Raw genomic sequence first — 17,268 nt, forward strand, 5'->3', positions numbered from 1 at the left:
GGAAAGGGACGCTTGTACCGCCAAACAGTGACAGACGAGGAGAGTTCGACCGGAATTTGTTTATTAATTAAAATGGCGCCGATATGTAAAAAAATTATTAAAAAACATTGTGCATGACATTGTGCTAACAGTCAGTAGTAAATTACATTTGCATTGTTTAACAGGAACTTTCTTTTTTTAGAGGCACTTCTGATGTATTTGAAGAATAACGCACTTTGTTTTTTGACTGATGCTCAAAACTGCCACATCACCACCTATCATACTAATACCTCCTCCATGTATTATGCAAATGTTACAATTATCTTGTGTCATTACTATTAGCAGCAAGTACAATTAGAGTTCCCACCTTCTATATAATATGTAAACATTAAAAAATAATTAAGTTTATGAAAAAGTAACTGCATTCAGCGCTTTAACTGTTGTGTTATGCAAACATGCTACCACTTAATAAGAGATTCAGGATATTTTTGAAGACATTTAGGACTTTATGTCCACAGAGCTGGTGTAGTCCAAATAAAGATTATAAAAACCTAAAAAACAACTACATATGCATGGGCATATACATATGCAATCAAATGAGGTCTCTGCTACAGAAACCAGCAAAAATTGGAGATTGGTTTCATGGGAAAAGTTTAAATTTTCCTGTTCATTGAAACACAGCTCATTCCTTTGTGCAGTTTACACTCAAGGATTAAAATTGAAGGACTGCAGAATTAGGGTAATAGCTTCGGTTCTCCAGTTGGTAAATGATTTGGAACTTCAGATACACACTTAACAATTGCCAGGTGCCTGACTACTCAGTTTATTTTCCTATAAAGAAGAAGAATTAGCAGTTGACCAAACTCCTCTATTTAAGGAGATTTTTTATCACAAAATAGTTCAATCTGAGAAAAAAAAAAAGATATATAAAATATATGATCCTATGAAAAAGTATCTGGAAAAGATTTATTTAAATTTAGGCTCCATGTCAAATATACCATGAAAGAGGAGAATGAAAAACATACTTGAGAAAATCAGAGAATTGGAAGAAAAAAAAAACGTAAGCAGCTTTGTCAGTTTTTTAAGAATTTCTGGCACCTTACCACAGCAGAAGAAACTACAACCAACAAGTGCTCTAATGTCTTTCATAGATATTCCTCTAGCTAATAAAGAATAGCTTCCAATGACTTTCACAATAATGCAGTACTAGTCATAATGTAAAATAAGACATTTCTGACTTAATAGGATAGTATAATTTCTCTCCCTTAAGCATATACATATAGCATCCCAATGTCCTAAAGATTCCAAAATAACTGAAGCTATCATTTATAGCTACCTGAGAAACAAAGCATTTGTTACAGATTCATTTATATGAAGACTCATATGGAATGCTTAAGTATATACTGCTTATGCAAAGATTTCTTGGCTTATTACAAAACAAAGTTAAAAACTGGGTAAATGGACTCCAGCAGTTGTTGTACTAACAGCGATTTTAAGAAAAAGCTGAGTGAAAAGTAAAATAATACTTTAGATCATTAGATACTGGGGATTGCAGGATGATGCTGCTATGTAATGCGAGTGAAAGCTTTTACATATATAGTGTTCATATCTCAATAATGCCACTTAGAAAAGCAAAACAAAACAGAAACAGGTTTCCAGTAAGTATATAGAGATTTTTTTTCATTACCCCTACAGAAATAAAGAAGGCTTAGCAGAAATTAAAAATAATTTCTTTCAGTGCCTAACAGCAAATAGAATGGCAAGTTGTCAATTACTGTTCTGAAAATAAAGACATCCAGCATCTTCTATGCTGAGGTTCAATGACCTCAAAGCACCCTTAAACTATGTAGCAAGTATTTCTAAACTTCAGATCCGCAAAGAAAATCCTATTTCACTTTCTGAAACAGATAATGCAAACAAGCTGAAAGCTCTTGCCCTTTGTAGTCCTCTACAGTAAGAATTAAAGGTGGTAATCTGAGTTGCTTATAGTTGTCCATACACAACATCAATTTGAAGAAAGAAAATAAGAATTTTCAAGTTTGTTTGGGCTCTCTTACCAGTTCCTCCTCCTGATTCATATGTCATTTGAAGAATAGGTACATGGTGTTTTCCCCAGCTTCCTTTATAAAACTGGAAGATACTGTGTTAATTAGCACAAAAGGGGAAGTTGCACAAGCAGCACAAAGATTAACACAAATGTCTTACTATTGCTAACTAATTTTCAATTTGACACAAACTAACAAAATAGCCTTTTTCCCTGAGAATCAATCCAAAAAGCAGCCTCTTCTCTCCTTGTAAATTAGCCCTGTAGTCATGCTTCTGCAACAAACTACTCTACCCTAGCCACATTCCGTTCTTTTTTTTATATCCTGTTGTCTTGACAAGCCAAGATACAAGAGCTAAGTGTAAGGTTCTGGACTGCATTATTTCAAATGAATTATCTCCAAAGACTTAACAGGACCAGTATCAGTCTGATATCCAGTGCATTCTTCAACTTTCTGGCATACAAGTTAATCAATTACAAATAGCACTACGAATATGTAGAATTCATTAATCTCTTCAGACACACATACTGATAGACTCCAGTTAGTATAAAGTGCAGCCAATGTAAAATTCAGTGCCCTGCAAAGATACACTGGTTTCATTCGCAATAATTTCAAGTTCAAATTAATGTTTTCATATTAAACTTATTTCCGTTTTCACTGTTTAAGAATTGATATAATACTGCAATAAGGTTATTCCTGTGCAACCAGAGAAATGCTCTGAAGATAATCTGCAGATGCCATTATAAAGTCAGTCCATTCTTTAGCCAGCTCTTCAAAGGAGACTTCCTCCCCCCCATATTCCAGTGGGAGAATGCTGATGGGGAAGTGTTCAGTCAGACTCTGCATGTAGTTATTTCCATGCATATACACCTAAAACAAAATATGAAAAGCATTTACTTGGGTATGAATGCTAGAGTACTGAGTGAAAACAGGCAGCAAACAAATTCTCTTCAAGAGCTGAAGCCACCAGCTTGGTTTGACTTAACAAGTGTACTTGTTCATAATTAGCTCCCTAAAAAATTAAGGAAATACTTTGTGAGTTTCCCATGGGTGCTCAAACTTTGTCTGCTCAGTATCTGAAGATTGCTGAAGGATAAACTACAACCTAAGAACTGCGTTTTATGTAGCTGTGAGCACAGGAGCCAAAACTAACTACACACTTTTTCCAGACTGGTTTAGCAACACTGACAAACGTACACACGACATCCCAAAGGCTGAACCGTGGGAGGACTGGAAATTGGTTTAGTCACGTGCTTGCCTTTCAGTCATTTCCAAGAAAAGGATACTGTCTGGCTCCTAGCCAACACTATCTGATCCTGCCACATGTGTTTAAAAACAACATTATGTAGTATGTAGGTTCAGGCATGTGTCAAGAAAGATATTCAGAAGAATTTATATCTTAGTCCTTATGTTTCAGTACCAACTGAAATTAGATCCTGGGCTACTCCACCACTTTAACCCTCATAACATCGTAGTTTTGTTTCTTCTCATTATAGGCCTTTTATTAACACTTGACAAGAATTTTCTGCAATTATTATTATGCAAAGACAATAAGGATATACACTCAAAAGCAAGTTGGCTGTCTTTTCTCTAACACTTCCTCATCAGGAAGTAAGATAAGTGAGTGAATAGTAATTATTTCTGTAAAGGTATGGGGAACTGGCCCGTAGAGTTGGGTTGTTTTGGGTTGTTTTTTTTCAGATCATACCTGTAATCCTAAGCTAAGAGACAAACAAGCTGCTTCTGTTCCACTCAATGAACTAGGATACCAAGTTTGTTTTGGGTTAGGCCTCTAGTGTCCATCTGCCCTATTTTCCATTTTTAAAGTTCTAGCCCAAAACTGGATCAGGTGACATGGGCTTTTTTCACAGGTGTTAATGTGAGAAAAGGAGGACCAGGGCTTCAGGTTGCTGAAGCATACTCCCTCTTTCTATCATCTTTTGAGAGTGAGGGACTGCACAAGGCTTCCTCTTTCTCATAGCAACACACATGCTAGGAAAAGGGGCAAATTACAGCTAACAGTGACCAGAAAGATCTGTGTCTACTGTCCTGGAATGCAGTGGCTATTGTAAACGTACAAGACCCATGTGCTGAGAAAAGGAGGCTTCAGAATGGGAGTAACAATAGACAGGGGTGCTTATTTTGTACCTTAGTCCTGCTGTCAACACTTCACTTTTATGCCAGCTGAAAAGTCCAATATTCTTTCCATGCTACAATAAACCAGAATTCTTGGCATGCTTTTGCATCCAAATACAAATATAAATTTGCAGATTTATAACTGCAAAACTATTCAAAACAACTAAGAAGATATTTGGAAAAAAACTTCAAACTTAAGTCTGACCTATTTTTGATGCATAAATGCCTCTGGGGGTCTTTCAGAGCTAGATAGTTGTCTTCTACTAATTCCGCACAGCTTGGAGCATAACATCACTGTTCAGTGATATTTTTTCTCTGTCATTTACAGACAGAGTACTGGGAGATCCAAGACCTATTTCTTTCTAGTTCTGCAGAATAATTGCTTTGTAACCTCAAGCAAATTATTAAACCTCTCTGTGTCACAGTGGTATTTATCTTTAGAGTGGTGGTAACAGCACCACTTGCAACTCTCATGTTATTGATAACTGCAAATGCTTTACAATTAGATTCTGGTGACCAGTATGGCACTAACAAACAAATATGATTTATGCTCTTCAAAGCTCAAGAGTGACAGATACTAAGGGAAGTGCTACAGATTGTCATATAAGGGTTTTGTGACAGAAAGAAATATTTGAGTGCACTCACCCGTTGCTTTATTTTTTCAGTGAGAAAAGGCTTAATTAGAGCGAAGACTGGGTGGAAGAATAAAGGCTCATTAATCAAGTGGATACCTCGAACTTTTAGTGGAAAGGAATCCTGTCAAAATACATGAAAAACAGCATAAGAAAAAGAAAATATTATTGTAATGATTCTATTGCTAAGGACAAGACCTGCCTAGTCTATAGGTTAAACTATTCCTCCTGATCTTGCCAATTCCTCCATTTTGGAGTGTTCTTAATTTACACTGCTACAACAACATTTAAAAAAATCATATCTTGTTCCTCCCATTAGAAAGAAAAAAAAAATCAGTAAGAGGAGAGGTTGATTATTAGAACAAACAAACAGAAAAACAAAAAAGAAAACTGCCACCAAACTGCACATAAATATTGTACACAAACCTTGTGCTCAGCCTTTCCTCTAAGGTACAATTCTTCACAACAGAGATTCTGCTGCTAATTTACAAAAAAGGTATCGAGGCATGTGCTTTTATTGGCAACTCACAGCCTGCAGGATAATATGTAAATATATATAAATATAAACTATTGAAGATACTAACTTGAATTTAAATAAATTATATTTATAATTTAGAGACAAGCCTTGAAATTACTCGGAATTTGGCCAAGTCAGAAGTTCAGCTTTACGATAAAATTTGTTGTAATGAAAATTTAAAAAAAATTACCTGTTATAAACTCTTTATAATATGAAATAGTTCTACTTGCATTCAAGATTCATTGAAAAGTCCCAGATATTTGAAATTTAAAAGAAAATATGCCAGTGCTCAAAACCAGCATTGTGCAATGGGGAAAGTACAGTTTCCATTCATATCTCACCTGATACTGCCTCTGCAATGAGACATTTTCCACTTATAAAAATCGTATTTCTCACAAACATTTATGGTACTGTAGTTCGAAAGATGAAAAAATTCAAACCCAACACGTTTCTTAAGTGCCACTCCTTTTAGATTTTAATGTATGATAAAGACCTAAAAACTATCTGATTATAGGTTTACTTCCTCTTATTATGTGTTATCATATACCTAAAGTCTACTATCATGTTTTTCACAAAACAATTTTGTTTCAACTGGGGTAATAGACTTTTCAAGATAATGTCACTTATTATTCTTACTATGCTTTCCATTCCTTAATACATATTTCCTTTCTACTAGCTTCTGTTTCTTAATGCAGGATAGTCATTTGCAAGACACATTTCTTAAGTAAAACATAGGGTTAAAAACCAAGGTTTCTTGTTTACTTGTAAGAATATTCTGGGGTGCATTAAGCATTTGCTGGGGTGCATTAAGCACAGCATCACCAGCCAGTCAAAGGATGTGATTGTCCTGCTCTAACCTGCACTGCTGCGGCCTCACCTTGAGTCCCGTGTGCAGTTTTGGGCACCACAACATAAAGCTATTAGAGAGCATACAAAGGAGGACAATGAAGATGGTGAAGGGCCTTGAAGAGAAGCCATATGGGAAGCAGCTGGGCTGAGGTCGCTTGGTCTGTTCAGTCTGGAGGAGAACTGAGGGGAGACATTGCAGTTACAACTTCCTTGTGAGGGGAAGAAGAGGGACAGGCACAGATCTCTTCTCTCTGGTGACCAGTGACAGTACTCATAGAAGTGGCATGAAGCTGTGTCAGGGGACGTTTAGTTTAGATATTGAAGAGGTTTTTCACCCAGAGGGTGGTTGGGCACTGGAACAGGCTCCCCAGGGAAGTGGTCACAGCACCAAGCCTGTCTGAGTTCAATAAATGCTTGGATAACGTTCTCAGGCCTGTAGTGTGATTCTTGTGGTGTCCTGTGCAGGGCCAGGAGTTGGACTCGATGATCCTGATGAGTCACTTCCAACTCCGCATATTCTATGATTCTATGAATCTATGATATTGAATAACTCTAAGACAATCTCTGGGTGAAATATATGAATCCCGTTAAAGTGATGAAAGAAATCAGGAAAAAAAAAAAGAAAAAGAAGAAAGAGTTAAAATTCTTTCTCATCTTAGAAAAGAACACTGGAAACACACAAGTTTTGATTATTTTTTTCAATAGCTGTAATAAACATTTAGAAGCTTGAAAGACATGCAATGAATCTGAAATAGTTCAAGATGGAAACATCACATTCAAAGAATTTCCTGCTTTGAGATAATGGATTGAAATATTTAGATGTACTTGAAAATCCTATTCTACTTCCTTTCTGCTCTATTTCAAGGTTAAAAAAAATTACTAGCAATTTTTTTACTACCCTAGAAATCATCTGAAACACTCTAACTAGTCTTGTTTTCATGAGATTGTATAACACCAAGAGTTCTTATTCCAGATGTGAAAAGTTTTGAATACCTCATGGTTTCACTACAGTTTTACAGTAGATACCAAAAAGGAAGAACAGCTGAAATTTTGATGATATTAGTTCAATGACTAAGCTTTGATTTAACCTCAGATATGAACCTTACCAAATCAGAGCAAGAGATTATCTCCCAGGCTCATTTCCACATTACAGGCTAACAGTTTTATTATTTCTGACTTTCAACCTAACTTCTAAAGGAAAATGGGATTATAAAACTACACTGTAGTTTGCTAGCCAATTCTCTGTCCCTCTCTTTTTTCTTTCATTCTTTTTTTTCCTCACAAATCCAGAGGCAAAATTCAGCTCAATTTGGCAGAAAGGCATAAGCCTTGAAGAAATTAAAGTCCCTAGAAGTTTTATGAAAACTAGGAGGTGAGGAAGCAATGATTTGCACAAAATAATTCTCATGCTGGGGGCAAAAAGCAAACAGAACATAAACACCATACATTCTGTTGGTAGCAGATGGAAGATTGTATAGCATCATTCATACTGTTAACGAGCTAGTAATGCCTTGCTCTTAACTTCTCAATGCATGCCATTTATTATATTCTCTGAGTCTCAGAAATAAAAGCTTTGAATGTTGAGTTAATGCTCAAAGAAGTGGAAGAGATGTGTGTCCCTTCTAAAACTGTCTGCTCTTACAGTCATGAAAATCTTGTGTTGTAACAGGTCAGTGGAGTTCTTATAAAATATCAGAAGTTGCAGGGCATTTACTGCTATCGAAGAACACACTTTAAGTAAAATCAAGCACAATCTGTGCCTATTAATGAGTTTAGGATTTAGTTCTTTAAAGCTGCACAGACTGAGAAGGCCTACAGAATGAAAATTTACTGTAGCTTAGAACAAAGGAAATATTGGAAGTTATAGCAATGAAGCTGCATAAAACAGTATGTCGTACTTACTGTGAGAACAGCAGCGATTTTCTTGGCCACTGCTGGACTGATTTGAAATGCATGAGCAAATCGCCAGCCCTGAAGATCAAAGATAGCCTTGACTCCATTCCGCTGAGTCTCAATCTCCTTTACGATGAGTTCGGATGTGATGAGACTTACACGAAACACATCGTATGCAGTAAATAAATTGGGATCCCATTGTCCTGAAGAGTATATAGATTACTCTGCGTTACCATGAGAATACCCCATATACCTGTAGTTTTGCTTGCTGCTGCTTCTAGTGTGTGTCTTGGGAACAGGGACTAAATGGCAATATTAAACGTCCTGAAATAAACTGATTTGCAGTACTTAAGTTACTTTGTGTGCCTGCTCTGTCACTGATCTTTTATGCTTTTTTGTAGATGATATCACTTAATGGTAAATGGTTATAGATATCACCTAATGTAGTATGTTCCACCTATGGCTCCAGTCTCCAGTGCAAGGTTTTGACAGGAACAGCTCAGTCATGCTAGTTGAGAGTGCAGGTCATCAAATCCAATTGATTCATATAACTATATTATATCCAATTGATTCATATAACTATATCATATTCATAACTATGTCTGTTTTAAAAAAACTTCTGGGAGTGCTTCAAACATTTTCTAAGTGTTGTTAGATAAGGCTCTTTGGCTACAAATAAACACTGAAAACCTGGCGAACTGCTCATCCAGACCTAAACAGAGCACTGATACATGACTAGGTATACACCTTCTTTTTTCTGTTCTCGCCTTTCTGTGCTGCATCTGCACCAGTACCACAGTCTTAGCCCATGGCTTTGAAAATTTACATGAACACAAATAATTGTTGAGACACTCAGACCCAAATAACCACATAATCTTACAAGTTTTAAGCTTTAAGACTTCTTTGGATATTGACAAGAATTCCACTAAGAAGGAAATTAGGTTCTCCTTTAGGAATTGTACAACTTTAGCCATACCAGTATTATAAGTAAAACGATGTAACCCTTACAGCTCAGTAACTCACCTTTATATTAATGTAATGGTATTTCTAACAGAGAAAATCAATATGTTGCCTGTCTGGTTAAGACATTGTGATATTATCTGATTTTATCAACAGCTGTTGTTGTAACCATAAAATATTTTTGATTTGCTGCAGAAATTGTGATGATATAAAAAAAAACTAAACCAAACCAAAAGAAAAAAACCCAAACCACAAAAAAACTCTACAAAAACCCCACAAAGCAAGCACACAAACAAAACCCACAAAACAAACAAAAAATACCAATGCCAGAGCTGAGTGTGAAACAGTTCCAGCTAATTTTGTCACTCACCTATTCTGTATATTAGAACTTTGCTTCCATGTGGGTCTCTTGATCTAAGGACTCCATGATAGCCAGCTTGCAAAAGACCAAGAACAGAAGATGGTTGTAAATCTGCACTTATTTCTGGGCATTCAATTCTCCACTTCTGATAATTCTTCAATAACTGGAAATAAATAAAGGTGGATGTCAGGTAAGCATCAGCTATTGTATGATGAGCACAGTTAAAAATGTTTTCCACAGGTGGTCACAGTCAGGTTTAACTCTTTACACTGGCTATAATTTCATTGTACGATTTAAGCAAATCAGTCCTAGAAACAGAATGTTGCTATACTGGATCAAATAAGTGGTTGAATTTAGAACCCTGTCAAGTTGTTAATGGACTGCAGTTGTCATTTTGCATCAGAAAAGAAAACTGGATGTACAATAAGCCTGTAGTTTCTATGTAAAATGCACCTAACTTGCAGTTTTCTCACTCAGGTTACCTTTAGGGCTATTCAGTTTGACACTGCATCGGATTCATCCAGCATTTTTTGAATTTAAATGTTCAAAACTTTTACAGAGGAACATTCTTCTTCATGCATGTACCCTCTCCCTTCCTCCCCATCCTCCCTTATTTTGTACACACAGTCATCAATAATTCTAGTTTACTATTTGAAACAAGTATAATCATTAGTATATCCGAAAACATTTTTGAAGTCCCTCCTACCCCTCTGAAATGGCAGAATATAACAAAGTAATGGGTCCATTACACATGACACAATTTCCCTCCCACAGAGTGGAAATAATGAGAACCTGTTTGGCTAAAACAGAGATCCTGTCTGTTATCAGGGACATTATCACCCTAGTTTCTAAGGCTGGAAGGCAGCATCATAACTAGTATTTCCAAGGCACAGGAAGAGCTGTGTGTTGAAAGGCAATGGCCTAACCCCAAGGAAGAGGCAATTAAAGGCTTTCCTTTGTGAGGTGACATCTATGAAGAGGAATTACAGGCAGCTCTGTGAAAGGTCATCTTAGAGATGGATCATGAAAAACTAAGTTGGTGATGCAGTAGTTCTAATTTCCAAATCTAATTACTGTTTTTCCTTTAATATTAATTAAATGGTGGTGGGGAAAAGGAACTGCTCTGCCCTGCAACTAAAATTTATTTAGAATATTTTGCTTATGTAAGTAGGAAGCTATGCAAGACTGTCTTTTGAAAAGTTTCCTCTCAGTTCATCAACCAAATTTTGCCTACTCTGTCACCCATGCTAAGTTCTCTAGCATTGAATTTGGAGGGCAGAAGGATAGCAAATAATCTAGATTTTGAATTAATTTCCTCTATAGCTACAGCTTAGAGTTTTAATCCAAGAGTTTCAAAGGAGCTAAGAGAATCAGAATTTTTCAGCAGCTCATTTCAAAACAAACTGAAATGTAGGTTTAAATCTTAAAGGTAGCCACTGAGAGCAGCAATCAACAGTCTTGTGTTTCTGTTAATTAGTATTAACAACAACTAATTTTTATTCTGTTATCAATTACTCCATATTTTGCAGTAGAAACATTACAGTTAAAAGAGCTGTCAGCTAAAACTAATAGAACATAACCATAAATAAATTACAAATTTCTCGTATCTATGCAAGTATAATTTTCTTCAGCATTTCATTGGAAGAATGGTCAGAAGGAACTTCAGTAGAATTGACTTCATCCCTTGGAAAATCACAGCATCAGCTATGCCGATGGTTACCTACAGGCTCTTAGAGGGAGACCTGAGATTCACCATCCTGTACCTCATAGCATGTCAGCTAATTAGTCTTATTTCTTACCCTTTCCTCTACTTTCAAGCTTCTTGTATCATTTTACATAAAACATACCTTTTCTTCTGCTCAGATTGAGGTCTTGAATGATTTTGAAGGTCTCTCAAATGAATTATCATGAGGAAACTATTTCCAAAATGTTATTGTTTTTCAGCACTTACAAACACATGATATACTGATCAGAAATTAGCTATATCCTTTATGGAAATAGCACCTATAAATATGTATTTAGGTACAAAAAAAATTAAAAAGTTAATCCGCCATGCTAATATCTCACTTGATTTGGCAATGAAAAAGTGGTTAAAAGCCTCATCCTAAATCATACATCACAGAAAGAAATATTTAATCATTATGAGAATTTTACTAGAAGCCTTTTGGCTACATAAAATCAGTTCTAGACTAGGCCAAATCAAAAACTAACGAGCAAAGGAAAAAGGCAAGGGAAGGGGGGAGTAGGGAAAGTAAGTTAATTTGTGGAAGGGAAATTCACTATAATTGCAAAAATAGGCCTGATGAGGTACTCTGATTGTCTCACTCTTCTAGTGCATGACTCTCTACAAAGGACACTGTTTGAGCAATTCCAGCCACTTTGTGCCAAACAGACAACACTGTCAACATACGTTCTTGTCCTTGCCCTCTCCAAAATAGACACTTTTTAAAAGCAGCAAAATACAAAAGCAACAATACAAAACAGCTAGGCAAACATCTGTCATTTCTCACTTTTCTTCTAAAATCTTTGGTATGACAACTTAATGAACCAAATAACAATTACGTACTTTAATTACATATTTTAAATACCTCTTCGAAGAGCTGCCTGCTAAACTCAGATGAGAATAAAAATGATACATTCATTTAATACCTTAAATAATCCCATCTTGTCAGTACAGTTAGCTTCTCATTTTTGGGAATATTTACATTTTCCAAGTTGGAAACAAAAAGGATTTAAGTTCTGGACCTTTGAAGAAAGAAAGTAGTGTTTGCAGCTTGTGGCACACTAGAGATCATACAGAAGATATAATTTACCTACTGGCACATCCACTAAGGAGTAAATATATAGTTGGAATACTTCTGATCTGACACTTTCCATGACATGAGCAAGTGGTGCATCTTTCAGACATATAACATGGCTAAGCTTCAAACATATTTCACTTGGACAAAAAATCAAGAAGTGCTGAAGAGTTCTCAGATTTTGAAAACCTAATCTAATTACCTGAAATGATTTAGAACTGAAGTAAAGGTTAGTATTAGATAATCTTCCACAGCATCTACAAGTTTTGGAGAAGTTCTGTAAATTTTTATTTACGTAAACAATCCTATTTTTAGGAGCTGGACATACTCAGATCACACACAGTTACTTAAATGAGTAATCCTTAAACATGTAACAGAATTAAAAAGCTAGCAGTGGGTACTTACAGGTTTTCTAGTCTCATACTATTCAAACACAAAAATTAATGCAAAATCTTTCAAAAATACTATTTTTTTTCAGTAAAGACATCAAGAAAAACATAAATGTTCTGTATAATAAACAGTCTGGATATAAATAGAAAAATCTACTGTCAGGAAAAACAAGTACATTCATTACCTAGCATAAAAAATTGCTTAGGTACTTACAACACAAGGAAAACATCACAATGTATAATTATATGTGTTTACAAACCGAATAACCTACTTAGCATCTGCTCAGCATCTGAAAATAGATGCAAGATAACTTGATAAATGCGTAAAGCTGGATGAAAAACTCCAGACTGGAGTTAAGCATTAATTAAGAGGATTTTTTCCTGATGTCTGTTGGGGATAGTTCCAGATTTCTGAACATCAGAGATTATACAGTTACTAATTAAACCAAAATTCATGTGCTACAAAAAAAAAGTGAACTTAGTAATTTGCTTAGAAGTAAAAGAACCAGAAAACAATGCACTTGTTGGAGAAACTAATGCATCTGTATGTATAAATTAATTATTTTTTCTTGATTAATAACTATTTATGTTAACAAGGATGCTAGACAGAACTAAGCCTCTGTTGTGTCTATAGTTGTCCAATGCACACAATGCTTACAAAAAAAAGGATTTCTATTGGCATTTTTTGGAGGAAAAACCACAGCTTAAACTTCAGAATATAAACATATATATATGTATACACATCCACAGCTTTGTGCATATATATTTTATATTTCTTACTATATATGTGTATATAGATACACCCAGAATTTAAACATATAATATACACAGAGAAAAAATTGAAAACAATTTTATAGAGACACAGAACTTTCTCAATTCCACGTGCATTACCTCTTTGCCACTGGGAAAAGACTGGCGCATGCGTAAGTTGAGATCTTTGGCTTATTGCAAAGGGAAGTCTGGCTGACTGATTTGTGCTTCCTCAACAGTCAGCCCAGAGAGCTTAATAAGGGCTCTTCCATCCTTTCTGAGGAATCCCTTGGTATTGGTGGAAGAAAGGCAGCCAAGTAACTGATTTAAACTTAGTATTTATGTTTGAATGATGTGAAGATCCTCAGAGACAACGCCTGAGACTCAGCAGTATGTTTGGAACTATGAAAAACAGCCCTTCTTGGACAGCACAGTCATTGTAAGTTACTGACTTGCAGTACAACACACTAGGAAGTCCTGATTCCTCTGTAAGTCAAATGCAGAGCAAACCCTAAGTCTTGCCATATAGCTTTGTATCAACCAGAACTCCTAAAAGGATCCTAAATATTTAGAGAGTTTTCAGTGCCATAAAAGCTAAGTATGTTATGAAGACTCTGGGCATAGAGTTTCAATGTTGCCTTTTTACTGCATAAAGAGATTTTCATTCTGTTCCCCAGAGTATAATGCATTTCAAGTAGAAAAAGACAGTATCCTCAAGTCATTAAGAATCAGTCCTATAGAAGAATTGGGGAATGTAATGCAAGGACATAATGAAATGCACTAGGCAAAAACATTTATGGTGGAAAGAAGATGCTAATTCTCCAGATTTTGCATGTCACTAATGAATCCAAGTGACAGTGATTTTGACGATAACAATAAAATCAAACATACACATCTAGCTGGTACATTAAAAAAGGGATATATAAACCCATTGCTTTAGCACAATTAATAGAGACCTGTGGCTCTTCTTCTTAGTTTACAAGTTTGTACGGGAGTTAAATGTATCTGCACAAACTAACTCAACGCTCAGCTCAGGTATGAATTTATGTTCAGGTATGAATTTATTTCTTCTAGCATGATAGGTATCAATATGTCAGTAGTTAAAAGCAAGTCTGGAATTGCCACTGGAAAATGTAAAAGATTGCTGTTGCAGTGAGTCATCATAAAAGATTTATAAATGGAATGTCTTGCCATAATTACCTGATTATTCTTTTCTGAAGCACTTCCAAATGTTGATAACAGACATCAGATAAATCTGTGTCAATTATTAACCATCAATAAACACTCTGGTCAGTTGACAGACTCTTGATTCATATTTAAGGCTAATTGTAAGTCTGTACCAAGATGCTGGACAACCGTTGCTTAACAGCATTGACAGGGCCATGAACTTTGATTATCCCTTAGCTGCTCTACAAGTCCTATGTAGTAGGTATACAGGAGCCTAGTGGGCAAAAAGGGACTGTATCGGCCTGAATTCCAAACAAAGAGGCAACATCAAACCAGGATGGGAGGGAACAGCCACTCTTTGGACTGATGGCAGGAGGATTCTGTCTAGGATGAAGTACTAATGTAACCTCTGCATGAAGTCTCACTTGGTTTAGATGAATATGTCTTGTGACCACCACAGATTTTTGCACAATAATTCTCTTGGGCCTTGATCTCCCAATTGCAATAAACACATTCCTTTGGGCAAAGGCGGGGGGGGGGGGGGATATGCTTCTTTTATTCCTCCTACGCTGCAAGAGAAGTATTCTAGAAAAAAAGTGTCAGCTAGTATGTGGAACATAAAGTACCAATAGCTACAGCATGTGGAGAACGGAAATTCTAGACAGAAACATTAAACACAGGTTGGTTTGGACATCAGAATCTCTCAATTCAAACAAAGGGTTGAAATTCAGAAACTTAGCAGCCTGTGGAGACCCAGAAAAAAATTAAGAGATTCTAAAAAGACTTAGTTTTTTCAAAGCAGGTCCCCAGTCTAGAGGATGGATTCTCAAGAGGAGTACAGGAAATTTGCTACTTCATAGACTCCATCTCTAAATCTAGCTTAGATTCCAGACTCTTAAATATTAGGCCTACCTACAACGCACCTCACAATTAGTCACATCAAAGTGCAGAAGTGCATGAGCCAAATGCTGAATTTCACTGTCCTGTCTACAGGATTACCAATTGCAATGCAATTAGGAGTGGATATTCAGTGGTGCATATTGTCCTCATTAAGCCCTGCTTTTTGGAACCAAGGAATATAGGAACATAAAATGGCTTTTGTTGGGAAAGAAAAAAAAAAAAAGCATGGTCCTACAATTGTTAGTGCACAGTTTTGATATAAAAAAATCTCATGAACTTCAAGCAAAAGTAAGATCCACAAACACCCAAAGGAATCTGAATTGACTCCCTAGTTTTTCTGCTGAGAAGGAAATTTAAAGCTATGACACAAATCTCATGAGTCAAATGAAAAGAACAAAAATCTAATTTTTAAAGCTATTTATGATTAAGGGCCCAATTCGGTTTTTCACATTCTTTTTTTTTTTTAGATACCTCAATCCTGCAATACATCTGTATGCAAACAATCTTCTCTTACGGTGACTAAACTTGGAAAATCTACAGTACAGAGAAGTCAGAAAGTAATAGGTGAAGTCTCTTGGGCAACGCTATGTACTCAACATCAAATTCCATGGAAACACAGCTTCCAGTTGGCACACTGTGAATCAGCTTTTGCCCTGGGAAGATTTGGAAATACTTTCTGCTCCAAAGGTTTAGTGGTTGCCAGTCTTTCTTTAAAAAAAAAAAAAAAAAGGTAAAAATCTGTACCTTTGGACATTAAAGATATGCATGCACTGTGGCAAAAAGCCATACAAAGAGCCAGGAAAGTACTATGATTTACCAAAACCTGCAAGGAGTGGTGTAAATGACTAAACTTCAAGAGTAAAGAAGTTTTTACACGTAGTTTTTTTCAGAGTAAGTGTATCGCTGCTAGTAACGAGTAACCTGAGCCCGACAATCATGACAAGGACGTCCTTTCAAGGATACTGTTTCCTAACCAGAGCTGTAACCTTACCGCACTTACTGCATACGGGAGTGACTGTACCACACTTAACACAACTTTTATGTTACCTCATCGACACTGCACAGAACCAGCCACGCTGAATGTGAGACAGCACATTCACTCGGTGCCACGCTAAAGACACGCGTGACAACCAATTAAGTTACACCCTGAAACTCCTCCGCTGGCCTCGGCCGACCCAGAAGGGCAGAGCTCACTCGCCCACCCAACACCCAGCGATAGCCCCCGTCCGGCTGCTTCCCACGTCCCCGGGCCGGGCCAGGCCGGTGACAGCCACCGCGGGGGCTCCCCAGGCACCGGGAGATGCCGCCGCCCCCTCCTCCCCCTCCGCTCCGCGGGCGGCCACCGCTGCTCTTTACCCTCCAGGCCAGGTCCATGTGGAAGTCTCTGGCGCGCAGGAACCGCAGCAGGAAGGCATCGGAGAGGGGCTGCAGCCAGCGCTGTCCGGGCTCTGCCTCCGCCCTCTGCCGCAGCTCGGCCACGGCGCTGCGCACCCACGGAGCGTGGTCGGGCAGGTCATTGGGGTGCCCCGCGCCCGGCGGACCCTGCAACATCGCCCCGCTCCGAGGGCACGGCCCGCTCAGCCCCGCCGGCCCCATTGGGACCCGCGGCGCGGCGGAGCCCGGCAGGGCTGCCCCCGCCCCCAGATGGGCTTAACCCCTGAGCGCCCTCCCAGCCCCGAGGGCAAGGGAGCAGGCAGGTGTGCCGCGTTCCCAGCCGGCCCGGCTGCGACGGCTCGTCTTTCGGGGTTGGGGTTTTTTTCCGCGTTTATGAACTTGACCAACTTTTAGAATTTTACGCTTTAAGCCCATCTCCTCTTTTTCGCTTACAGCCCTAAAAGCGAGCTGTGACTGCTCCCTGAGGAAGGCGAGGGGTGGCCCCACGGGGCTGGGAG

The 17,268-nt window shown here is 37.5% G+C and overlaps 1 protein-coding gene across 1 annotated transcript; it reads right to left on the reverse strand.

Moving 5' to 3' along the window:
- Positions 1-44: 44 nt before the first annotated feature.
- TTPA (alpha tocopherol transfer protein) lies at positions 45-16,976 on the reverse strand. The gene is made up of 5 exons (XM_027748191.2): positions 16,733-16,976; positions 9,382-9,535; positions 8,061-8,254; positions 4,806-4,916; positions 45-2,894 (listed from the first exon to the last, which is right to left on the reverse strand). The coding sequence occupies exons 1-5, from the start codon at positions 16,970-16,972 to the stop codon at positions 2,715-2,717; spliced, it is 879 nt and encodes a 292-aa protein (XP_027603992.1). The 5' UTR covers positions 16,973-16,976; the 3' UTR covers positions 45-2,714.
- Between the last annotated feature and the right edge of the window lie 292 nt (positions 16,977-17,268).

Source organism: Pipra filicauda, unplaced genomic scaffold (genome assembly GCF_003945595.2).
Source record: "Pipra filicauda isolate LSUMZ 115617 unplaced genomic scaffold, ASM394559v2 scaffold138_size1969278_pilon, whole genome shotgun sequence".
Taxonomy (NCBI): Eukaryota; Metazoa; Chordata; class Aves; order Passeriformes; family Pipridae; genus Pipra; species Pipra filicauda.

What these genes read in the sequence shown, in the direction of transcription:
- TTPA (XM_027748191.2), bottom strand. Translation starts at nt 16,972, where the DNA reads ATGGGGCCGGCGGGGCTGAGCGGGCCGTGCCCTCGGAGCGGGGCGATG. An exon ending in ACATGGACCTGGCCTGGAGG is followed by an intron (nt 9,536 to 16,732) that starts GTAAAGAGCAGC and finishes ATTTATTTCCAG; the next exon opens with TTATTGAAGAATTATCAGAA. An exon ending in CTGAAAAAATAAAGCAACGG is followed by an intron (nt 2,895 to 4,805) that starts GTGAGTGCACTC and finishes ATTTTGTTTTAG; the next exon opens with GTGTATATGCATGGAAATAA.